General features: G+C 42.4%; 1 protein-coding gene across 4 annotated transcripts in view; it reads left to right on the forward strand.

The window, feature by feature from the left end:
* SNX19 (sorting nexin 19) overlaps positions 1 to 25,164 on the forward strand; it is a 58,965-nt gene that overhangs the window by 28,747 nt on the left and 5,054 nt on the right. For 2 of the 4 annotated variants that reach the window (XM_019660794.1, XM_019660795.1), the window contains exons 9-11: positions 7,283 to 7,467; positions 8,332 to 8,419; positions 9,483 to 10,918. In XM_019660794.1, the coding sequence (XP_019516339.1) occupies positions 7,283 to 7,467; positions 8,332 to 8,419; positions 9,483 to 9,615 (406 nt within the window). In that variant the 3' untranslated portion in view covers positions 9,616 to 10,918. Of the gene's footprint in view, positions 1 to 7,282; positions 7,468 to 8,331; positions 8,420 to 9,482; positions 10,919 to 14,529; positions 16,660 to 25,164 lie in introns of those variants that run through there. The other 2 variants (XR_002126048.1, XR_002126047.1) reach the window with 2 other exon arrangements.

Genomic DNA, 25,164 nt, shown 5'->3' on the forward strand with positions numbered 1-25,164 from the left:
AACTAATGGTGTTAGCCATGTTGAAGGAGACTCAGATATAGCATCCGCCTATGTCTGCATGCCACGAGAGGAGAGGACCCAATAAAGAAACAGTGGCTTCTGCCATCAGGTAGAAAGCTGCTTCTCGCCCTCATCCAGACAATTCAGTTCTTCCCCGTATATCCCTGGCACCTTTCTAACTGCTGCCCTAGCACTGTAGCTCAGAGCAATTAAGTCCATCAGCAAGTAAGTCCATTACCAGTCCCTTTAAGAGGAGTGCCTGGGACTCTAGCTGCCCTCCATCTCACTCAACCACAATCTCCACTGGTTTTCACAGCCAGAAGTTATGGGGACTTCTCTCCCTGGTGCTGAGACCCTGGATTGAGGAGCCTGCTGTGGAGCTGGGTGGGACCGCTCACTGTTCTTGGGGGAGACGGGGGGAACGTCCACCGCTGAGTTATCCCTCCTGATTTTTAGTGGTTATACAAGGGTGTGGGACCAACCCATTCTGTGTCTCCGCCAGTCTCAAGATGGTCTTGAGACTCTACCAATCTCAGAATGGCTTCTTCTGGATGTCCTTAGTTGTAGGGCTTCGGTTCAGCTGGACTTCAGGTCATTCTCAATGATGGTGGTTCTGTGGTTTAGTTGTAATTGGCAATTTTGATGCCCTGAGAGGAGGTGAGCAGTGTTTACCTACTCCGCCATCTTGACTGGATCAACAAATGATTTCTTTAACTTCTTTCCTTGATTAAGAATGCTTCAATTCTTTTTTTTTTCTTTTTTTAAGACTGCTTCAATTCTTAATGCATATTTTATATCTATAACTTGTATATTACTAATCAAAAGCAAAAGCTATTTTTGTAGCTAGATATAAAAGTATGGAACTCAGATTCTTAAATCGTGGTATTTAGGCATGTGTTTTAAACATGTGGATCTGTGATTTAAAACATAAATGCAAAAGTCAAAGAAGAAATTATGTAGACATCATGAGCCATTTTAGATTTTACAATAGTCATTGGGAGAAAGAAAGAGGAGTATCTTGCCTTTGAAGTTCATTTCCTCCTCATTCTTTTCTCAACACAGGCAGGAAAAGATGGCGACCTAGATACACAGTCAGAGGACAACAATGCTGAACTTTCTCAGACACAGCTGAGAAACTTGGGTCTGGCTAGGTATAGACTGAGAAGCTTAGAGCTAAGAGCTGCCAGGGAGGAACTGTATAAACACGAGAGGCTATGGCAGAAAGGCAGAGGCCTGGAAAAGGAATCGGGGAACAGAAGTGTTACTTTTATCAGGTGTGAAATTGACAAAAACAACCTGTTTAGTGGGAAATACCCTGGATCCACACCATCACCCTCTAGATCTCCTTTCTCTCTGCCCCACAGATTGAGGCTACTGATTTAATGAGCACATACGCATAGTAATGTACTAGGAGTATGGATACAGAGCACAGTGTTCATGGTTTATGCCATTGTAAACATTTTACAGGGTACTTGGGTGTGGGTGTAGGTAGGGAGTGTTTCCAGGAGACTAAAAATGTGGCTTGGGATTTTTTCCCCCCTTTCTTGCAGTTCCTGACTCCCTATACTATATCAGTGCTTTTCAAACTTCTTTTAAATTTCAACCCACAGTAAAAAATACATTTTATATCATGATCCATGTGAACACACACACACGTGCACGTGCGTGCGTGCACACACACACACACACACACACACATATCAGATATATATCCATCCATACATACGAGGTCAGACAATTAAGTTCACGAACTTGTTGCAATGATGTTGCTAACCTTTTTTGATATCAGAGGGATTATTCATTATGAATTTATAATATCAACTGGGCAGTTAATCAAGTTTACTATTTGGAAGTGCTGAAAAGGCTGCATGAAAAAGTTAGACAACCTAAACTTTTTGCCAACAATTCATGGCTTTTGCATCACGACAGTGCACCAGCTCACACGGCACTGTCTGTGAGGGCGTTTTTAGCCAGTAAACAAATAACTATATTGGAACACCCTCCCTTCTCACCTGACCTGGCCCCCAGTGACTACTTTCTTTACCCGAAGATAAAGAAAAGACTGAAAGGAAGACATTTTGATGACATTCAGGACATCAAAGGTAATACGATGACAGCTCTGATGACCATTCCAGAAAAAGTGTTCCAAAATTGCTTTGAAGGGTGGACTAGGAGCTGGTGTTGGTGCACAGCTTCCCAAGGGCAATACTTAGAAGGTGACCATAGTGATATTCAGCGATGAGGTATGTAGCACTTTTTCTAGGATGAGTTCCTGAACTTGTCAGATCTTATATATGAAACAGAAGGGTCTCAAAACATGAGATGCACTTTCATGTTTTCTAATCTATTTCTATCTAGATGTATTTAAATATCACAAACCACAAAGCTGATTACAGGGCCTCTACTGCTGTTCATTCCACAGCTTGAAAATTATTGTGCCACAACCACCAATTTTTAATGACTGTAAAAGTGGCCTAATACACTATACAAAAGACCGTAAGTCTACTGCAGTGATTTTCAACTGAGAACAATATTGTCCCTCAGAGAACATGTTACAATGTCTGGAGACACCATTGCTTGTCATACAACTAGTATGGTGGGGGAGTAGAGATGCAGCTAAATATTTTACAGTGTGTAGGACAGCCCTCCACAACAAAGAATTAGCAGTCCAAAATGTCAGTGGTGCCAAGGTTGGAAAAACTAATAAAATAATTTGACAGTTCTAATGTACTGTATATCTATTTAGAATGATAGAAGCTTTAACCTGACCTTTCTTTTCTCATTTTCTTTCTGACTTTTATTTGGTACATTAGGATGAGGTTGGAGCATAATCACACTTGGGTTGTCTACAGAGGTACAGCCCAGTAGATAAAAAGGGTACAAGGAATGAGTTTGTTATTTTATTTTATTGAGACTGCACCAGGCATTTTTGTTAGAATATTTTTATTGCTCTTAGGAATATTTTCTGTGTTATGATTTCACTATCTTTTACCCCCTGCCCTCCCCATTAAGGCATATTTACTCAGGGTCCTTGCTCATTCAGCCATAGCAGCTCTTAGAAAAGTGAAGGGAATTTGGCTAATTAGATTAGACATGGTCCCTACAGTTTTCTCCCCTACTTGTGAGATTTGATTCTGCTGTTCTGATGGGAAGCGAATGACCTTCTGCTAACCTTGAAGTGCCATCTTAAGCCCTAGTATTAAACTGTTTATTTTTTAGCCACTGCTTCATTCCTCTATCTGTAGCTATTTCAGACCAGGTTCCTTTGAACATTGGACGAGGCATGCATTCTCAGTGTAATGGAAAGCCCTAATCTTTACATCCTCCCTCCTTCCACATCTGGCATCAGAGAAGCTCTTGAATGTCTCAGTGTCAATAAGTTGTTGCTTTTTTCTCATTTTATTGGCTATTTCTGGGCCCACTAGTAAGGCTTCCATGTGTTTTGAATCATTCAGAGATGGCCTGACCGAACAGACCTGGTTTGGCTTTTTCTCTTCTTTTTTTGGGAAAAAGGTAGGATAGTAGAAGGAGATATCTTTAAATCAAATATCAGAACTGGAATAGTAGTAGAAAAGAAAACCCAATACTATTTGAAGCTCTTCTCTGCCATATTTACTTTAGCATATTTACCTCTTATGTCTTATATTACATAAACAATAGAATTTGTATTTAGTGATTTCTTATAAATTATAATAAATTTTCAGAGCCATATGTGTGTGTGTGTGTGTGTGTGTGTGTGTGTGTGTGTGTGTGTGTACCTTGAAACTTGGGATTTCAGTTAGCATAACTGTAAATAGCACCCATAGGTTCCAGAAATTGATGCTGGTAAAGCTGTGATGCATTGGACTCGGATACATAAATTTCATTCCTTTTGCTTCAAGAGAGCTATAGGGACACGGATTTCTTTTTAACCTTCTCACTCCTAGGTTAAGTGTAGAAAGACAACGTGTGGAATAGAGCAATGAAGAGAACTAATGAGGAGAAGTTAAGACGTCAGTCTCTCTTTTAATACTCCAGAGCCTAATTTCTCTGCTTTCTCTGCTGTAGCTCAATTTCAGAATAAACTGAGCAGGACCAAGGGAATTCACAAAGTTAGATAAAGCACTGATGGTGTGTATGGAACTTCACTTAGAGAGAATGAAAGGAAGGGAATATGGAGGTGGAAAGCGGGGAAGAGCTTTGGATGAAAAAACCCCTACCCTCTTCATCATTATCAGTTACTGGTTCCATGCTCGGTGGTAGGCACAGCAAATGAGATGGAATCCCTGAATGTGGCCATTTACAACCTAAGAAAGATACTGTGTGTAAAAAAATAATACAGCATGCCTTAGAAACTGCTCTACAGCTCACAGATTTTTGTTTGTTTGTTTTATCTGAGGGGCAGGGCAGTTTGGGCAATGGTAGTAATGGTGGTGGTGATTTTCTTGGTTTGGGCTTTATAATTTTTTCTTATAGATTGGGAGATTCATCATTCGTGAGGAGATAACCATATCTCAGTTCTGTGAACAAAAAAGATTTACTGTCCTAGTCTTCTCCGTGGGCTGCCCAGGGCTAAGAAATGAAACAGGCTAATCCCAGGCTAATGTCTAGATGAAAGCCTCTGTTTACTTAGAGGAGGAGGGAAGAACCTGGGCAAGAGGAGAATCCTGAAAAGAATGAATGTTTAAGTGTGTGGTGCAAGTGTGTGCGGTTTGTGTCTTTTACCTTCATTGTATGAAAAAGAATAAGGAAAACAAGCTAGCAAATAGAAGCCACTTTCTAAACTATATTCCTCTTCTTAGACATCAAGTTTGTTTGATTTCTGCCAGCTTGCACAATTCCTAGTTCTTATATTTCTGGGACTGGCTCTTCTAGGGCCTTCTGTTGATCAGTTATGTGCCTCAGGGTTTATAGTGCTTGGCAGTGTGTTTATTTTATGAGCAGCTGATATTTTACTTGGAGATTTCAGTCTTCTCTGTCAGTTAGTTCTGCTTGTTATCTTAGTCAGATCCTACAATTTGATTTGACTCACTAACTCATCCTTATCATCAAGGGCTTATTTTTATTTTTTCTTATTTTGATTCTTCTTTCTAGCATTCCCATTTAGAGTTTAAGTTGTAGTCATGTAGATTTGTGTAAATTTATAATTTCATATTTTGCTACATGCCAAAATTTGTTTTGCACTCATGTGTTTGAGTCACTGAGTTGCCATGAAAGAGAACCAAGAGGACATCCTTGCCATAATGCATGAAAGTCCTGTTTCCATTGGGTGAATTAACATGAATTCAATACAGTCAGGCTCATAGACTGTGAGACATGTCTAGAAAATGACCAGCGTACCCAGATTTGTTGTTGGATATTATGCTTAGTCTAGGAAGGGTTCTGTGGATTTTGAGATACCTTTGAAGAGTTGAGTCTCAGGCATTATGGGCTCCAAAAATGAGAGCAAACTGGCTTATTATATGCATATGTGAATGAGAAATTGAGGTAGAACTAGCTCTAGCTGAAGTTTCCTTGTTTAAGACTCTGGATTTTTGGAGGAGTTAAAGATTTTCGTTTTCAAGTCCCAGCCCTTCTCCCTCTGATCAGTTAGATGAGACCCTGGTACACATCATTCACCTTAGCAAAAGTCACACAAGTATATGTGGCTTGAGGTAAAGCAGAGAACTTGGGGTAAGAGAATTGGATCACTTGTTTTCCTGCAGAAAACTCAGTCAGGTCATTGCACCCTCTTTGGTGGCCCTCTTCTATAAACAGAAACAGGAATTCTTGCTACTGGATCCCTTTCATCAGGCATCTTAGGCTAGCTGAATGAAAAGCCCTATAAAAAGGAGATGCAGCCCTAATAATACCAACTACGATCGTGATGGCTATTTTGGGCAAGCAGAGCTTTGTACCGCTCTTGATCTCCATCAATGTCTGCCATTCTTGCCCTGCCATTACCTTTTAGACTTCCTATTCTTAGAATCATTTGTGAGCCCTGGACTTGGGGGACTGCAGCCCCCAAGGCTGGAATGCCTAGCTTGAGTGGAATGCAGACTGTCTGGCAGAGTGGAGGTTAAATAAAGTTTGCCTTGGCAGCCCCTCCACTCTTGGATAGATGACAAGTAACTCGGGTATAGGAGCGACAACATGTGGTGCTGTACCAAATAGTCTTCCGTGCATGGGTAGATGTGGCTGGTGGTCTATCCATTACAGCCACAGCATGCCAGTCTCAATGGTGGTACATATTAAGGAGGCCTCGGTGATCTTGAATTACAATGCTCTGAAAAAATGCAGGGACAAATAAAGAATAAAATGGAAACATCGTGCAGGAACTGCAGACTTGGTATATCTGCCCCTCAGAGTTATTGACTCATTTTTGAAATTTAGACAAAGGGAAATTTTCATTATAATAAGAACAATTGCCAGTTAATCAACAAACATTTCTTGAGCACCAAGGCACTGCGGGAAATTTTTTAGAGCTATAAGACATAGAACTCATGTGGTGCTTAGCATCACATGTAGTTGGAAAAGTAAAGCTGTAAACACATGAGAAAATAATTTATATTCCAAAGTAAAACATTAGTTCCAAACCTGTGCTGTAGAACTAAGTGTCAGTAGAGATCTGAGGGGAGAGAGTACTTCTAGCTGGAGTGGTCAAGGATTTTGTGAAGGAAGTGGGATTTAAACAGGTCTTGCCATTTGGGTGGACTTCTGCTACTAGAAAGGAGAGGGCCTTGTCAGTGAGAGGACTATTATGAGCAAAGGGCAGACACAGGAAATGCTCAAGACAGGTCATGAAGACTTGAAGACCACCTAGATATGGAGAAGGTGGCAAGAGAGAGGGATTTGTGTACAATCATGAAACCATTAACTGTACAGGCTGCATGTACACGTTACTGAGAAGTTACAATGCTTCCCACTGGAGGAAAGTTGAAAAGGTACAGCCTTGCCCAGAGACAAAGAACCCTTTAGACAAAGGGAAATTTTCATTATAATAAGAACAATTGCCAGCTAATCAGCAAACATTTCCTGAGCACCAAGGCACTGTGGGAAATTTTTTTAGAGGTATGAGACAGAACTCTTGTGGTGCTTATAAGTGTTGTGTTCTGTAACACCCTTAATCCGATGTGTGGCTTATAGCAGACACTCAATAAATAACAATATCAGTATTATTATTCATCATCAAGTACTGTGATCCCAAGTTGTTGAACTGGCCTGGTTTCATTTGTGAGAATTGGCGCTAACTTTGCTTTGCCCTGTTCTAATTGCTATGCCCTTTCCTTCAGGCTTAGTTGAGCTTTCCTCTCTTCTACCACAGGTGGCTAGAGGTCCAAGTTGCTAACCTAACCTGTCCTCAGCGCTGGGTGCAATACCTCCGACTTCTTCAGGAGTCCATCTGGCCTGGTGGGGCTTTGCCTAAGTATCCGCGGCTGGTAAGGACCCAGGAGCAGAAAGTGACTGCTGAGAAACAGGCTTTGCAAAGCCTCATGGGAGTCCTGCCAGGTAATTGATCGAGATTGATTATCCTAATAACTATTTCCTTCTGATCCTGTTTTGCCACCATTGCTCCACGACTTTCCCCATTTTTCAAAGGGCCTTAAATGTGGCTAGACTCAAAACCTGTTGACCCACCAATTCTCATGCTAATAGGAAGATGATCAGGGCTGCAGTTTTTTTACCCCTCACCCAGGTGATGCTGAGGGAATGAAAAGGGTGGCTGTGTCCACACCACAGATAGTAGGTGAGATTCCTGTAGACATTTGGGGTAATAACTGTGGGGCAGGTCTGGGGAAGCTCTGCCTACACCACAGAGGCAGTTCCCACCAGATGGAGACTTTGAGTTTTCTGACAACTCATAGAATTCGGACCAGAGAAGGAAACCTATGCCCTACAGAAGCTCAGCCATGATAAATTAGGGCCATTGAGTAAGATGCATGGTCTGTAGCAGTAAACAAAAACAAACTCTGAAGAGGGTTTTTTTTTTCTTTGCTTTGTAGTTTTTTAGAGGGCAGTTTATCTATGATTGTGCTGTGTTAACCAGGGTACAGTAGTGAACTCTTAGCTCTGGACAGTGTTATTTACTGTTAGTAACTTCTGTATTCCAACCTAAATGGTAGCCTTAGTGACAGGTACCTTCATTTTAGTGACAAGTTACAAAATTATTTCTTGAGGCCCATTCTTATTTAGACACTTAAGAAACACTTTTCCTTAACTTTTCTGTTTTCTGAGGATTTTTACTTTAGCTGTGTAGTTCAGACATATTCCAGAAGTACCCATTTGAATAAAGAGAGTAGATATGAGAAAATCTCCTTAGAATCTAAGCCTTCAGTGGTAACACTAAAGCCATGTCTGTATTTTCCTCTTCAGATATCCTGGTAGAAATCCTTGGGGTGAATAAATGCCGGCTGAGCTGGAGTCTAGTCTTGGAGTCACTACAGCAACCCCTCATCAATAGGTAGGCTGAAAAAAGTGTGTACCCAACATCAGCATAACTGAAGCCATCTCTGGTCTCAAAGGTGCCCAAGGTTTCCAAGTGAACAACCCACATTGAAAAGAACGGGACTGCAGTCTTTCCTTGCCCTGGGCCCTGACTGCAGAGAGTGACCCCACACACCAAGTAAAACCCACACACTGCTGGCTCCTGCAGGTTGTCATGTGGTAGTAAGCTAATGTTGCACCAGCCTCTTCTGTGTTTGCATTTGGCAGAACTCAGTGCAGGTCCCCACTTGAGCTACTGAAAGTGCTCTATCACCCTCCAGGCTTGTTTAGTGTGCTTAATGTTTCTTGCCAAAATCTGCCAGCCCCTGTGAACACTGAGAACATCCCCTGCCCTGTGCGTTACAGACCATATATAATGATTTTTAGCCATAGGTTCGTGGCCTCACGACAAAGCTATGATTAGTGTTAGGATCAGGAATTGTCTTTGTTTTATGTGAGGTAAACAAGATAATGAGGTTGGACTTTGATAAAGCACCAGAAATGCTGGGTGAATACTCCTAGAATAATTCAGAAGAGGTAAGTATTTCCCAGCTGGTATCTTGAGGTAGAATGCTTCTGAGAAGTATTGAGCACCTACATTCCTCTCTCAAACCCTATCCCAAAGCAGATGGCATCTACCAGCTCCCGCTCCTCAAGGTTCCTGGCCTTTGCCTCATTGCCTGTAAAGTAAATCTACAGTGTTGAATTATGAAAAACAGCAGTAGTGAGAAGCTCTGAAAATTCTTAGTGACTTGATATCACAGGGATTTTCCCTCCCTTACAATTCTTTGGAGCAGTGCTGATGTGCTACCATAGCTATGTAAACAAATATGGAATTTCCTAAAATCTAGTCTCAAGTACTATTTCTACCTTTACTGGAGACATAGTCTTTCTTAGTTCAACAAACTTCTGTCATGTCAGAGGCTTCATCAAGCTACACAGTAATGGGGGAAGGGGGAGGGAAACTAAATGCCATAAACAGGATCTAGTGTCTCCTGAGTGAGCCACGCCTTCCTCTAAATTGTGTCCATTTGTTTCAGGCATTTGATTTACTGCCTTTGGGACATCATCCTGGAATTCTTGGATCTCAATGCCTCAGTTGAGGAGCGTGCTCCAACGACCTCTGCCTCAGATGCCCCAGGCAACCCCAAGAGGATGGGTGTCTCCCCTTAGCCATAGGTTATTCACCCATTCTAAGGGGGTTTGGAAAGGAGTTACTCTGCCACTCAGAGACCAGTCAGGTGATGGGAGAATATATGTACCAATTGCATGCGTGTCCATTGCCATACGTTTTTTGGTGGTGTTTAGAGTGTTGCTGGTGGATAGAGCCTGTTTCCTTTCAAAAAGGAATCTGTAAGGTAGAGGAATGAGCCCTTTTACCCTCCTCCATAAGATTGTTTGCCAATAGCCTGGTCCTGTGCATGCATGTACCTAATCTACCAACACACAAGCTTTAGGTAAATCAAGAAAAAAAAAGATAGCCAGATATCTTTCTGAGCTCTCTGTTTCCACCAAGAAACTAAAAATTCATTCAGGACTGCTCTTGAAAACAAGACCCATGGATCCTATCTAGTTTCCCAATAATTCCAGAAGAGGGAGAGACACATTTCTCAAGAGATTTCTCTTGCTCATTGGCTGTTTTCCAACACATCAGCCCTATGGAGGATATCATTGAAGCCTGCTTCTCTGGGTGGCTACACTTTTCCTGTCCAGAAGACTTCAAAGCCGACTGCCAAGGCTTCCGGTACATCCACCCAACCCTCCTCCACACCCTTTTCTGAAAGAGAGTTGCATCACAGACTTTATTCCTAACCCCTTCCCCAAGAGCAATTGAGTTTTGGCCTCTGTGACCTTCTCTCTGTCTTCTTCAACAATCACATGATAATTTGCATATTCAGCTCAGTGCTTCCAAAGGGAAACACTTGCTCCATGGCTGAGAATGTCCAAAGAGTAGGAACCCCAGGAATGACTGGGCTCTCTCTTCACAAGTCTCTGGTGGGGAACTTTTAAATGGAGGCAGTAATATCAGCAAACTTGCAGGGAATTGATTGCCCACAAAAAGCTTTTTACTTACTTTTTCTTAAAGATCTAGTTAGTCTTTAGGAAACACCAGTGATGAAGGCAGAGGTGCTATGTCAGGCTGCAGTGTCTATTAGAAAATCGAACAATTAGGAGAAAGTGTTGTTAGAGAAGGAGGCAGACGGAAAGTCACAAGGGAAGTGCTGCACATTAAGTGCATGTGAATATGAGCTGACAAAAAAGGTTTAAAGAGTATCACTGCGAGACCTTTGCTCACCCTTCATCCTTTAGCACTCGCCTGTGAGAGCCTGCTTTCACTGAGTTACGGATCCTCCCATTTAGAAGAGGGACTTGGGGTTTACCTGACAAGAACGGGTGAGTTGAGAACAAGTGTCAGCTTTCTCTTAGGCCCTAAAGTAGGTGACGGGTACATCATTAAAGTGGTTTTTGGAAGAAAGTCCTGAAATCTTTTTACCTATCTTCACCCCCACCCCCACCCCCACCCCCAGGCTTTTAACCAGAAAATGTGTGCTGCTGCAATTGAGAGGCTTTAGCTATGTTGTTATTGCCTAAAGGAGAGGAGATGAATGACCTAGTGTCTCCTGGACCCTTCTGGCCTTAAAACTTGATTGTTACAGTGACTTTATGGCTCCAAAGTTCTACAAGCGTCTTCCCACCTTAGACTCTCCAGGCAGAAGGATCTAAGCATGTCTGTCTTTGGGGAGTGTTTGCAGGGGTGTGGAACTGCAGGGATCCAGCTGACTTACTGAAGCTAACCGTTGACCTGCTTCCTCTAGGGTCAAGGTGCTCTTCAGGACAGGTGGAGCCTTGTTTTCTGCACCTTCTCTCCCCATACTTTACCCTCACATGTACTTAGCCACCTATATCGCTTTGAATCTCTGCTACTATTGGGTTGTCAGAAAAGTCATGATGTATTTTGTCTTATGTTTTTCAAAGGTCATTTATTTATATAAAGAACAAAGATCAATCAATGATGTATTGCCCGTTTGTTCGATAACCTTTTGCCATCTTTCAATGAGCTTCATAATTCCTCGTTCATAGAAGGACTTGTCTTTATTTGCGAAAAAACTGAACAAGGTGCTGATTTACAGCCTCATCTGAATTGAACGTTATACCACACAAAGAGTTTTGAAGAGAGCGAAACAAGTGGAAGTCTGACGGCGTAAGGTCAGGCGAGTATGGTGGGTGTGGCAGCACATCTCATTCAAGCTCCAGTAATTTTTGATGGGTGATCAAACTTGTGTGTGGTCTCGCATTGTCACGATGGAACACGACTCCTTTACAATTAACAAGCTCTGGACGTTTCTGGATGATGGATTCGTTCAACCTGTCCAATTGCCGACAGTACACATTCGAATTGATTGTGTGGTTCCTTGGTAGAAGCTCAAAAACACGACACCATTAAAATCCCACCACACTGAGAGCTTAATCTTCCTCTGATGAATGTCTGCTTTCGATGTAGTTTGAGGCGAATCATCACATCGGGACCAAGACCATTTGCACACCACATTGTTGTAAACAATCCACTTCTCATCACCAATTATCAGTCACTTCAAAGAAGGATCATTATCCTCACATTTAATGAGCATATCGCAGATGTTTATACACGCCGTCAAATGAACTTCTTTGAGTTCATGTGTAACCCAAAGATTGAGCTTCCTTACGTATTCCAGCTTCTTCAGGTGGTCGTGAACACTGGAATGATGGATGTTCAATGTTTCTGCAATCTCTCGTGTCATGTAACGTGGGTTTGACTCGATCAATGCCTTTATCTTGTCATCATCAACCTCGGTGGTCCTCCCTGACCAAGGAGCGTCGTTGAGATCAAAATCACCAGTGCGGAATTTTGTGAACCATTGTTGACACTGACGTTCTTGTAGAGCACTGTCACTGTAAACTTTATGCAACTTTTCACAAACTTGACGCGCGTTCTTCCCTTTATGGAAGTAAAACAGTGAAATATGGCAAAAATGCACAGTTTGGTCTTCCATATTCAACTTGTAAAATCTCCAGAACTCAACCAAATCACTCAATTTTTTTTTAGAGTGAAGCTAGAACTGTCAGCTGTCAAATGACATAGCAATAGCATAGATGCGAATGACTCTAGTACTTCCAAAAATGAAGTAGTACCATCTGTTGCAAACATCTGTCGTGACTTTTCTGACAACCCAATAGTTCTGACTCAGAAGGGATACATATCTCATACGTATGTTGACACACCAAAAAATCCCTGTAGCTATAAATTCTAAGGAATCTTTTGATACTTCCAACCCAAAGAAAACTTTCTTGTATTTCATGTTATATAAGAGACCCCACCCATACTCTCTCTGCCCCTACAAGATAAGGTGTCCTCATACCCTCCATCTACCCAGAGGGGAAATAATGGATATCTCCAAGGAAATCATCAAAACCCATCTGGCTTTGAAACAACCTGCCAACTTGTTTCTTGGGTAACAAGTTCAGACAACAAGGGAGATCTGCATTTGGAAGAGAGCCACTGCTATCAGGAAAAGATACTCCCAGCTGAGAGTGATAAAAGGCAGTGAAGAATTGTGCCTGCAGTGACCCAGAACATTTTTTATCCTTTTTTTTTTTTTTTTTTTGCCCTACCCAGTCAATTCATTTTCCAACCACCACTCTTCTTTTCCTCATCGCACCCAACAGCAGTTGTTAGGTCCTGGGTGGAGTAAAAATATGTGTAAACATGGTTCATGGTACTATGAATTAGGAAGCTTTGGACTGAAATTAAACTAGGGAAATTTATTTTCTTCCATAAAATAGTACCTGAGTAGGTAAGCCCCAGGGATTGATGGATTCAGCAACTCTGACCTCATAAAGGGCCCAGATTTTTTCCATCTTTCAGCTCTGCCATTGTAAACATGTAAGTGTTCTCAGACAATCTCCCTTTACTATTACTGCAGTTTGAAGCATCACATTCCTACAAAACAGTATTGGTGAAAGAATAGGGGCATCTCTTTCATTTTTCTTTTAAAGATTGAGGAAACATTTTCCCAGAAGCCCATCAAGAAAATTGTCATGGCTCATTGGGAGAACTGCCCACCCGTAAGCCATTCCACTGACATTGAGAATGGCATTATGATTGAATTGCAATAGTACTCCCCCCGCCCCCCCAGAGAGGAGGTCACCCTCCAGGAAGGTTACATACCTAAAAAAATCATTAGATGTTAGCAAGGAAGAAGCAGAGAATGGATGGATGTTACTAGACAGCGTCTGTTACAGGGGCCATTCTAGCAACATCAACAAATCCCCCATGATACTCTAAAAATATCTGGTACTAGCTAGGAGGTGACATTTGCTCAAGGTGCCACTTGAAGCAATTCACATGCATTGACTTACTTAACCCATACATCAACCCTGTAAGGTAGGTTCTATGCCCCCATTTAGAGATGAGGATTATGAGGCATAGGAAGGGTCACTTGCAAGGAAATGGCAGAGCCAGCTGTAAATCTTGTTAGTCTACCCTCAGGCCCACATTATAACCATTATACTAATCTGCCTTTCTTCTTACAAAACAAAATAAGACCACGTTCTCACTTTTAAGAAGCCCATAGTCTAGTAGAGGAGCCAGCACACTTCTTTGTGAAGGACCAGAGAATAAATATTTTAGGCTTTGTGGCCATACAGTGGTCCCTTGCAATTACTCAGCTCTTCCACTGTAATATAAAAACAGAGACAATACATATCCAAATGACTGGCTGTGTTCCAATAAAACTATTTACAAAAATAGGCAGCGGGCCAGATTTGGCTCGCAAGAGGTTTCAAACCGCTTGTCTAGTGAGAACAGTGCTTATCAAACTTGAATGTGCATGTGATTTACCTGGGATCTTGTTAAAGGCCTAGTGTGTTGCATGTTTAACAAGCTCCCAGATGTATGCCGAGGAGAATGCAGCTTTCCACCACACTTAAGTTAGAACTTGGACAACTCCAATTGGGTGTGATTAATGCACTACTAAATGTATAGGAAGGGCACTTAATTGAGATGGGACCATGAAAAGCCTGAGATGATATCTAAATTGACTCCTGCAGGATTAATAAGAAGTAGCCTGTGAAAGCATGGGGAGGATATCCAGATGGAGGAAACAATGAACAATGTGTGTAAAGACAGAGCGTAGTAGACAAATATTGGATGGTTCCACTAACCTGAGGTTCCTAGAGTTGTCAAACTCAAAAACAGGTAAAATGGTGATTGTGGGAGGTTTGAGGGAGTAGTAGTGTAATGGGTACAGAGTTTTGACTTTGCAAGATGAAAAAGTTCTGGAGATAAAACAACAGTGTGAGTATAAGTAACACTGCTGAACTGTACAATGGAAAATGGTTAAGATGGTAAATTTTGTGTTATGCATACTTTACTATAATCAAGAAATTTGAAAGTAAAGACATGGAGAGCTGCAAGTGGCTGAGCACAGTAGGAACACAGCATACATGAAGACAGCGTGAGAGGCTGGAAAGCTGCATGGAGTCAGATGGGAGAGGGCCTGTCAGGCATGGTGTGCTAAGAACCCTGGGATTGTTTCATCTCTACAGAGTGGAAATCGTTGAAGAATATTCCTGAGGAGCATTTTTCATCAAGGTTGACAATTTCTAGGAGCTTTGGGAAACGGAGCGGGGGGGGGGGTGATCATACATATAAATAGCTCTTAGTCCTACACCTATGGATTTGACTGCTGTCTTAAGTCACACTCTGACCCCCTTTAATTTCTTCAAGTCTGTTCCCACTATTTCTTATATATGAGTTGGCTTCAGGGATCTATAAAGTAAAATCAAGAGAGCTGATTGAAATCGTAGCTCTGCCAGTTAATCAGCTGTGAGGATGTGGTCAGCTAACAGCTTTGTTGAGACTTAAATTTCACTCTGAAAAAGGGATAAATACATTACAACCATTTTGAGAATGGAATGAGATAATATATAAGAACAAGCTTTATAAAGTACAAGTACTGTGCTCTGGAAATGTCAGTGACATTAGCCCAGCCCTCTGATGTCTGAGGGAGCAGTTGGAGATGCCTTGATTCAGGCACCCATTCAGCTAAGCTGTCCTCTGGCAAGCCTCAGGTTCCGCAGCCCCCTTCAACCTGTTTATTCTAATCTTCCTTTGCACTGGAGCAACGTGTTTTCCCAGGGTGAGGAAAGGAATGTTAGCCAACCCTGCTGGATAAAAATGGGAAAGGGAACCAAGGAAGGAATGGTAATTGGGGAGGAAGGGAAACCATGATGCTTTTGTAATTGAAGGCCCAACTGGGCAAGCCCTGCCGTAACTTGGCTCTGTTGTTTCCTTCCCACTGGGAGTGCCAGAAATCACAGGGCAGCAGTTGATTGCACTGCCTTTGCGAACAAGAGAATGAAATCATTGAAGGATGAATTTCAGCTAGCAAACCTCCATCAATCCTTTGTGGTATAAAGGATGAGAGATGCTGCTACGCACAAAATAGTATTTCTTAGGAGAGAGCCAGTGAGGGAGACTGCCTCAAACATTACTTCCATATCCTAAGACTTGTCTGATATTTTTTATTACACAAAGACAACAGTGGCTGGCTTAAAAAACAAGACATAAATCCTGAATGTGTCAAGCAAGAAACAAGTGAAAAATCAACAGAACTTCTTCCTGCTGTGACCCAGTAGCAACAGGGCTTGAAACCGAACAACTCTGAAGTGGCGGAGGAAATTTGGGCACCAGCAGTCACCTTGGCAAATACACATACACTGTGCTGTTCTCAGATGTGTGACTCTTGCTGCCTCCCTGTCACTCCTTACCTGTCTTTGGTCTGAAAGTACATTTGAACTCTGCTTTTTTGGAAATGAAAGCAAGCATGTGATGAAACACAACACAAATATGTACTGACTTTGATGTTACTTCCCCAATATGACAAAACCTAGTTTCTCTATCCTGATTTTTCAGACCTTACCTATAGGCACTGCTGTATAAATCACTAGCACACTATTTCTGGGATGGTGGAAGATTGGGAAGGAAAAATTTAAAAATAGTATCAAGATACAAACTTAGAAAACATTTCTTGAAGTGACACCATCAACTCATTGTAACCCAAAATAGACCTCTTTGTCACCAGTGTTTGTTTATAAAATGCAAGTTAATTTTAATATTAGAGTGTTAGTTAAGAATGTAAGTCTGGGGCTTATATATAAATCCACACTTTGACATTTTTTCAGTTCCCCTTATGTTTCATGTCACTGTTGCATCCTGTTATTATGAGCAATAGAGAGTTGCCTATAATTACTCCCAGACACTTGGATTAATCCATGAGGATAAAGACCAAGCTAGATAAACAGAAAAGTCGGCAATTGCCGATAAAGGCACTAACATGTCTTTAGAAGCTATGACTTCTCATCCTGCCCCTGTACCTATTGAAAAGATTGTTATTTAGCAAAATGTTTGCATTTCATAGACCTTATTAAGAAAAAAAAATCCTCTTGATGTTTATAGCCTTTACAAATACTGACATGGAATCCAAATTGAGCAAAGTGATGGCAAGCCAGTTCCTTTCCAGTTTCATGTGGTTGTGTCAGAAGTTTACATCTATTATCTATAAAACAAAAGTTCTTTCAAAAATAGCAAGGGCACCTTTCATTAAGGCTTTGTATGTCCAGGAGAATCACGTGGGCTTGGTTGGCAGTAGGACTTTTGTAGACAATTACGGAGATGGTTTCACAGAAATCTAGGGGCTTGCTCTATCTGCTCTCTCCTGTCCTTTGGCCCATGTCACTCTTTGTACCAAGTAGATTACCGTCCTTCCTCTAGCTGAGCATAGGTGGGCACCCTCTATCTGTCAAGGCCAATTCAAGTTTCACCTTCTCCATGAAGCTTTATCCGACTGTGCCAATCAAAGCTGTCCTTCCTTTGAGTTATTTACACCGCCTCTCAGATCAATGTGCGTATATATGCACATCTTCAGTTAGCATAATTCTTTAAGGGCAGGGAACATGTATCTCTTTTATTCCTATTATATCCTTATATTTCCTCAGCTTTACCATATATATACCTAGTGCATAGTAAGTACAAAATAAATACTAAAACTCGAAGATTATACTTATTAACTTCGAGGAGGAAAAATACATGAATAAATTCAGTGAAAAGAATTTGTTGAACACAAGTTTAGAGAGGGATAGGGGAAGACAAATATTTTTAGATTCTTATAACTTTATTCAACATGAAATGTCAAATGAAGAAGTTTGTTTTTATATTTTCTATGCCAAACTCCATATAGATTTATAACTACTGTTTGTAGTCTAAGTGTGTGGGCCATAAGGTTGTAAAGCTGTTTGCTTCTAAAGAAAATCCGTCGTGATTTCAAAATGGTTTTTTAAATTATCCAGTCACAAAAATATCAAACATAGATTTCTGGTCAAATTGGCGAAGTTGGTAAATGCTGTGCTTGCTTCTTGTCATGACCACATCAAAATTACAACTAACTATAGAATAATAGTATAACCATCATTAAGAATTGCCTCCTTGGAGGGCTGGCTGAGTGGCTCAGTTGGTTAAGAGCTCGCTCAAGAGTTTGAGCTCTGAGCAACAGCGGTTCGAGTCCAGCCCGAGCTGAGCAGCCGCTGAGCTGCAACAGGTAGCAGGGTGGCTCAGCTAAAGAAAAAAAAAAGAATTGCCTCCTTGGGCCGGCCGAGTGGCGCGATGGTTAAGAACTCGCTTGGGATGCCAGAGGGCCCCGGTTCAGATCCCACATATGAGGGCCAGTGACACTGCCCTCCACAGCTAAGATGCTGAACAATAGCTCGACCTAAAGCTAGGCTACCGTGAGTCGCCGGCGACGGCATAGGCTGCAGCCCCTATGGCAGTGGGTTGCCATGGGCTACCGTGTGTAGCCAGCAGCCAGCGTGAGCGGCCAGCAGCCGCTGTGAGCGGCCATCCAGAAGCCGGTGACTGATCTGCCTCGCCCGGGAAGAGCACAATGAAGGTGCCAACTTGGGCCAGTGAAGCAACGTCCTCCACAACTAGATTGAAGAACAAAACAACAGCAACTTGTCTGTTACCCTTCCCCCAATTCCCCAGCACTGTTCCCATCCCCCCAATTCCCCAATAAAAATCTTAAAAAAAAAAAAAAAAGAATTGCCTCCGGCCAGCCCAGTGGCTCACTGGATTAAGAGCTCGCTCAAGAGTGTGAGCTCTGAGCAACAGGGTCACTGGTGTGATTCCCAACCTGAGCTCAGCTGCTGCTGAGCTGCCAACAGGTGGCAGGATGGCTCAGCTAAAAAAAAAAAAAATTGCCTGAAGCCTAGCTGAACAGAAGTCCTACAACTAAGGACATACAGAAGAAGCCACTTTGAGACTGGTGGGAGGGATAGAGACATTGAAGGGGCTGGTCCCACACTTGTGTGTGGCAGTTAAAAACTGGAAGGGATATCTTGGCTGTGGAGGTGCCCCTGGAGGAGTGAAGGGTACCAGCTCTACATGAAGCTCCCAAGAGAAGTCCCCACAAATGCTGTGAAAACCAGTGGAGATTGTGGCTGTGTGAGATGGAGGGCAGCAGGAGTCCCAGGCTTTCCTTTTGAAGGGTCCCCACATGGATTTACTCTCTGGTGGGTGGACTCACCCTGAGCTCCAAAGCTGGGGCAGCAACTCAAAAGGATCCAGGGACATACAGGGAGGAACTAAGTTGTCTGCAGTCAGGTGAGGTCTGGAGGGGCAGCTTTTTTCCAGACAGAAGTGCTGGCAAACTCCACTGTTGCATTGTTGGGTCCTCCCCATTCCCAGTGTGCAGACACAGGGAGCCATATGAGTCCTCATCAACCTGGCTAACACCATACCTTTGCCCCTTCCTGGTGATTCTCTGAGACCCTGCCCCACCCACCTGGTGGGTCCACCCAAGCTACTTCCAGTGACTTTCCACCCAAATCGCCTGTCTTGGCTCATGCTACAGACTTCTTTAAGATCTTTCAAAGGTTCACAAAGCCTAAATGAGCAGCATTTGGCCTCAACGTTCTCCATGTCTCTTGCTAAGTGGTCTTAAGTCCAACATGAGTAGCAGCTGGCCTTCTTTCATGGCTTGGCCTCTTTAAAGTAACTCCAAGCCCAACACAGGTGGCTGCCACCTACAGATTGCTTTGTGGCTCATGCCAGGTGGCACCCAGGCAAGGGACAGGCTGTGGCTGAACGTGGCCTGCAGCGGAGCCTTTTCCAGGAGGCTGCAGGGCTGGCACACCAGGTAGCTGGCTTCAGACTCCGCCAGAAGACCACCTACCTGCCTCCACAGATGACACCCAAAGGGCAAACTAGGCAGGCATCAACACCCTGCTAAAGTGAATCTTGCTCCTTAGGGTCAGCCCCTGCACAACAGTTCCTCCACTGTAGCCAGCCATTTCTCACAACCAGTCAGCCCAAAGGCCAATCCCTCCCATCAACGTGCCAACAGCAACCAAGGCTCAACTACAACAAAAGGGAACACAACCCACACAAGGGACACACCTAGAGCAACCGGCTCAGGTGACCAGGCAGACTGCACCACCGGGCCCTACAGGACACCTACTACATAAGGCCACTCTAAGACCGGGAAACATAGCAGCCCTACATACTCAATAGAAGGAAACACAGAGAGGCAGCCAAAATGGAGAGACAAAGAAACATGCCCAAATAAAAGAACAGAACAAAGCGCCAGAAAAAGAACTAAGCGAAATATAAACAAGCAATCTACCAGATGCAGAGTTCAAAACACTGTTTATAAGGATGCTCAATGAACTTAGGAGAAGAGTAGATGAATTCAGCAAGAACCTTAGCAAAGAGATAAACATAAAAACAAAACATAAAAAAGAACGAGTCAGAAATGAAGAATACAATAATTGAAGTGAAAAAAAAATACATTAAAAGGAATCAGCAGGGCCAGCCAAGTGGCGCAATGGTTAAGAACTGGCTTGGGACACCAGAGGGCCCCGGTTCGGATCCCACATGAGGGCCAGTGACACTGCCCTCCACAGCTAAGATGCTGAGCAACAGCTCGACCTGGAGCTGGGCTGCTGTGAGTCGCCGGCCACGGCATAGGCTGCAGCCCCTGTGGCAGTGGGTTGCCATGGGCTACCGTATGTAGCCAGCAGCCAGCGTGAGCGGCCAGCAGCCACCCGTGAGCGGCCGTCCAGAAGCCAGCGACTGATCTGCCTCACCCGGGAAGAGCGCAATGATGGTGCCAACTTGGGCCAGTGAAGCGGGGTCCTCCACAACTAGACTGAAGAACAAAATGACAGCAACTTGTCTGTTCCTCTCCCCCCAATTCCCCAGGACTGTTTCCATCCCCCAATTCCCCAATAAAAATCTTTAATAAAAAAATAAATAAAAGAATCAGCAGTAGGTTGAATGAAGCAGGATCAAATCAGTGATTTAGAAATGAAGGTAGAAAAAAAAACCAAAAAGCAAAAAAGATTCTCAAAAAATAGGATAGTTTAAAAGGGGCCTCTGGGACAATAAGTGTATCAACAGTCACATTATTGGAGAACCAGAAGAAGAAAGAGAGCAAGGAATTCAAAACCTATTTGAGGAATAATGAAGAAAGACGTCCCTAACCTGACAAAGGCAAAAGACATACAAGATCAGGAAAAGCAAAGTTCCAAACAAGATGAACCCAAACAGGCCCACACCAAGACACATCATAATTAAAATGCCAAAGTTTAAAGACAGAATCTTAAATGCAGCAAGAGAAAAGCAGTTATTTTATACAAGAGAGCTCCCATAAAACTGTTAGCTGATTTCTCAACAGAAACTTTGCAGGCCAGAAGGGATTGGCAGGAAATATTCAAAGTGATGAAAAGTAAGGACTTAAAACCAGGATTACCCAGCAAAGCTATTGTTTAGAATGAAATGACAGATAAAGAGCTTCCCAGACAAGAAAACGCAAAGGAGTTTATCAACACCACACCAGTGTTACAAGAAATGTTAAGGGGACTTCTAGAAGAAGGAGGAGGAGGAGGAGGAGGAAGAGGAAGAAGAATAAAAAATATGAATAATAAAATGGCAATAAGTACATATCTATCAATTTATTTTTAAAAGATTTTTATTAAAAATATAAAATACAATATTAGTTTCAGGGGTACACCATAGTTATTCAACATTTATACACCTAAAGAAGTGATCACCATGATATGTCCAGCAACCATCTGACACCATACTATGCTATAACAATATTTTTTACTGTATTCCCTATGCTGTATATTATATCCCCATGACTTACTTGTTTTATACCTGGAAATTTGGACCTCTTATTCCCCTTCAAATTTTCCCCTTTTAAACATTTTCAATTACAGTTGAAATTCAGTATTAATTTATATTAATTTCAGGTGTATAGCATAGTGGTTAGACATTTATATAATTTAAGACATGACCCCCCTGACTAGTCTAGTACCCACCTGGCACTATAAATAGTTATTGTCATGTTATTGACTATATACCCTATGCTTTATTTTATATCCCCATGAATACTTTGTAACTACCAATTTGTACTTCTTAATCTTGCACCTTTTTCACTCTGCCCCCAAACCCCTCCCATCTATCCACCCAACAAATCTAGTACCCATCTGACACCATAGTCATTACAATATTATTAACTATATGTATTCATATATATATGTATACACACACGCACACANNNATATATATATATATATATATATATATATATATATATATATATATTCTATACTCTACATCCCCATAACTACTTTGTAAGAACTAATTTGTACTCTTAATCCCTTCCCCTTTCTTCGCCCTCACCTCCAACCCCCCTCCCATCTGGCAGCCATCAAAATGATTTTTGTATTTATGACTTTGTTTCTGTTTTGTTTGTTTATTTTCTTTAGATTCTATGTATCAATGAAATCACATTATATCTTTCTTTCTCTGTCTGACACACCACTCAGCACAATACCCTCCAGGTCTATCCACGCTGCCACAGATGGCCAGAACCTATTCCCTTCTGTGGCCAAGCAATATTCCAATATATATGTACCACCTCCTATCTACCCATTCTTTTATCAGTGGACATCCAGGCTGCCTCCACATCTTGGTCATTATAAACAGTGCTGCAATGAACATATGGATGCCACATCCCCTTGAAATAGCATTTGCATTTTTTCAAATAACCTGAAATGGGCTTACTGGATTTTTTCTAGTTTTGTTATAGCCTTTGTTTTGAAGTCTATTTTATCTGTTATAAGTATTGCTACTCCAGCTTTTCTGTTGGTTTTTTTCATGAAATATCTTTTTTCATCCCTTTACTTTCTGTTTCTGTGTGTCTTTCAACATGAAGCGAAAGTGAACCTCTTGTAGACAGCATATGTATGTAAGGGTCATTTTGGGATTTTTTTTTTGTTTTTTTTGTGTTTTTTGTTTTTATCTATTCAGCCCTCCTATGTCTTTTGAGTGGATCATTTAATCCATTTACATTGAAAGTAATTTTTCATAGATATATACCTATTGCCATTCTATTATTCATAATTTTGATCTTTTTTTTTTTCCATCTTAGAAAAGTGCCTCTAACATTCCTTGTAATACTGGTTTGCTGGTGATGAACTCCTTTAGCGTTTTCTTATTTGGGAAGCTCTATATCTGTTCTTCAATTCTAAATGATAGCTTTGCTGGATAGGGTAACCTTGGTTGTAAGTCCTTGCTATTCATCATGTTGAATGTATTTTGTGCCACTCCCTTCTGGCCTGCAAAGTTTCTGTTGAAAAATCAGCTGACAATCTTATGGGAGCTCCCTTATAAGTTACTAGTTGCCTTTCTCTTTCTACTTTTAGGATTCTCTCTGTGTCTTTAACCTTTGGCATTTTAATTATGATGTGTCTTGGTGTGGGCCTGTTTGGGTTCATCTTGTTTGGGACTCTCTGTACTTCCTGGACTTGTATGTTTATTTCCTTCACCAGGTTAGGAAAGTTTTAAGTCATTGTTTCTTCAAATAGGTTTTCAACCCCTTGCTTTCTCTCTTCTCCTTCTGGTACTCCTATGATGTGAATGTTGTTATGCTTGATGTTGTCCCGGAGGTCTCTTAAACTATCCTCATTTTTTGGATTCTTTTTTCTTTTTGCTGTTCCAATTGCGTGCTTTCTGTACCTTGTCTTCCACATTGCTGATTCGATCCTCTGCTTCATCTACAGTGTGTGATTCCTTCTAGTGCATTCTTTATTTCAGTTATTGTATTTCTCACTTCTGACTGGTTCTTTTTAATGGTTCTTATGTCCTTTTTTATGCTTGCTATCTCTTTGTTGAAGTTCTCACTAAGTTTCTTGAGCATCCTTATAACCATTGTTTTGAACTCTGTGTCTGGTAGGTTGTATGCCTCCATTTTTTTTTTTTTTTAGTTCTTTTTCTGGAGTTTTCTCCTGTTCTTTCATTTGGGATCTATTTCTTTGTTTCCTTATTTTGGCTTCCTCTCTGTGTTTGTTTCTGTGTATTATGTTGATTGACTATGTCTCCCAGTCTTGGCTGGATGGTTTTATGTAGTAGGTGCCCTGTGGGGCCCTTGCACAGTCTCCCTGGTGACCTGTTCTGGATGCTCCTGGAGTGTCCCTTGTAGATTGTGTGTGCCCTCCTATTACAGTTCAGCATTGATTGTTATTGGCATGTCAGTGGGTGGGATTGACCCTCAGCCTGATTGGCTGTGGGGTTTGGCCACGTTCACAGCTTACAGGTTGCTATGCAGGGGCCTTACCCCACTGAGTGGGATTTGCCCCAGTGGTCTCTGGTACCTGTTGAGACTGCCCTTTGGATGGCCTAGCTTGTGGGGCTAATTGGGTGGTGCCTTTCTGTGGTCTGAATCCAACCACCAAGTATGTTGGTTCTGGGGCCTTTTGGGAGGGACTCCAGTGCAGGCCCAGGTCACCCACTGCTTGTGAGCAGCCTGGAACTACCTGGTACGAGCTACAAAGTGATCCACAGTTGTTCACTGCCTGTGCTAAACCTGGAGGTGCATGGAAGAGGCCATGCTGTGAACCGAGGGTGTCTGCCACCAGTACCAGACCTGGGGTAGCTTCATAAAAAGCCAGGACACCCCGAGGCCTGCTGTCACCTGCTGGCTCCCTTAAGGTTCAGCCACTGATAAAGCCTCCTGTGGTACACAAATTGGGTGAGGCAGGGTCTCAGGGAGTCCCTAGAGTGGGAAGAGATGTGGTCACCAGATTAATGTAGATTCAGGTTTGGTGCCAGTGCTGAGCCTGGAGCTACTCAGCAAAAGCCTCAGAGCACACCAAGGCCAATCGCCACCTTCCTGGAGTCTGTGGACTCTGATAGTTTTCCAGGGAAGAGTGCAATGCAGGCAGGGTGGGCTGCTTGGGGAAAAAGTGCCTCTGGCATTGGGCCAGTTGGTTAGGGTGGACCCAGTGAGTCAGCAGGATGAAGTTGTGGAGCTCATCAGACCAATCAGATTCAGATTTGGCCGTGTGTGATAGGGCTCAACCCAAGAAAGATGGTGCCCACCTGCTTGCTGCATGAGAGGAGGCCTCATCACAGAAGAAAATGGCAACTGTCTTCCAGCTGTCACCCTGAGGCCCCCTGAGTCACTGTCCCTCCACTGGATCTTAGGTGAGTGCCTGTGAGTGAGCAAGTCTGTGTGTGGGCCCCTTAAGAGAACATCTGGGTTTCCCCAACCCTTCCATCCCACCCAGACAGTCAGAATCCCCACTGTTTTTCACAGCCAGATGTTGTGGGGGCTTCTCTTT

This window comes from Hipposideros armiger, unplaced genomic scaffold (assembly GCF_001890085.2).
Source record: "Hipposideros armiger isolate ML-2016 unplaced genomic scaffold, ASM189008v1 scaffold_330, whole genome shotgun sequence".
Taxonomy (NCBI): domain Eukaryota; kingdom Metazoa; phylum Chordata; class Mammalia; order Chiroptera; family Hipposideridae; genus Hipposideros; species Hipposideros armiger.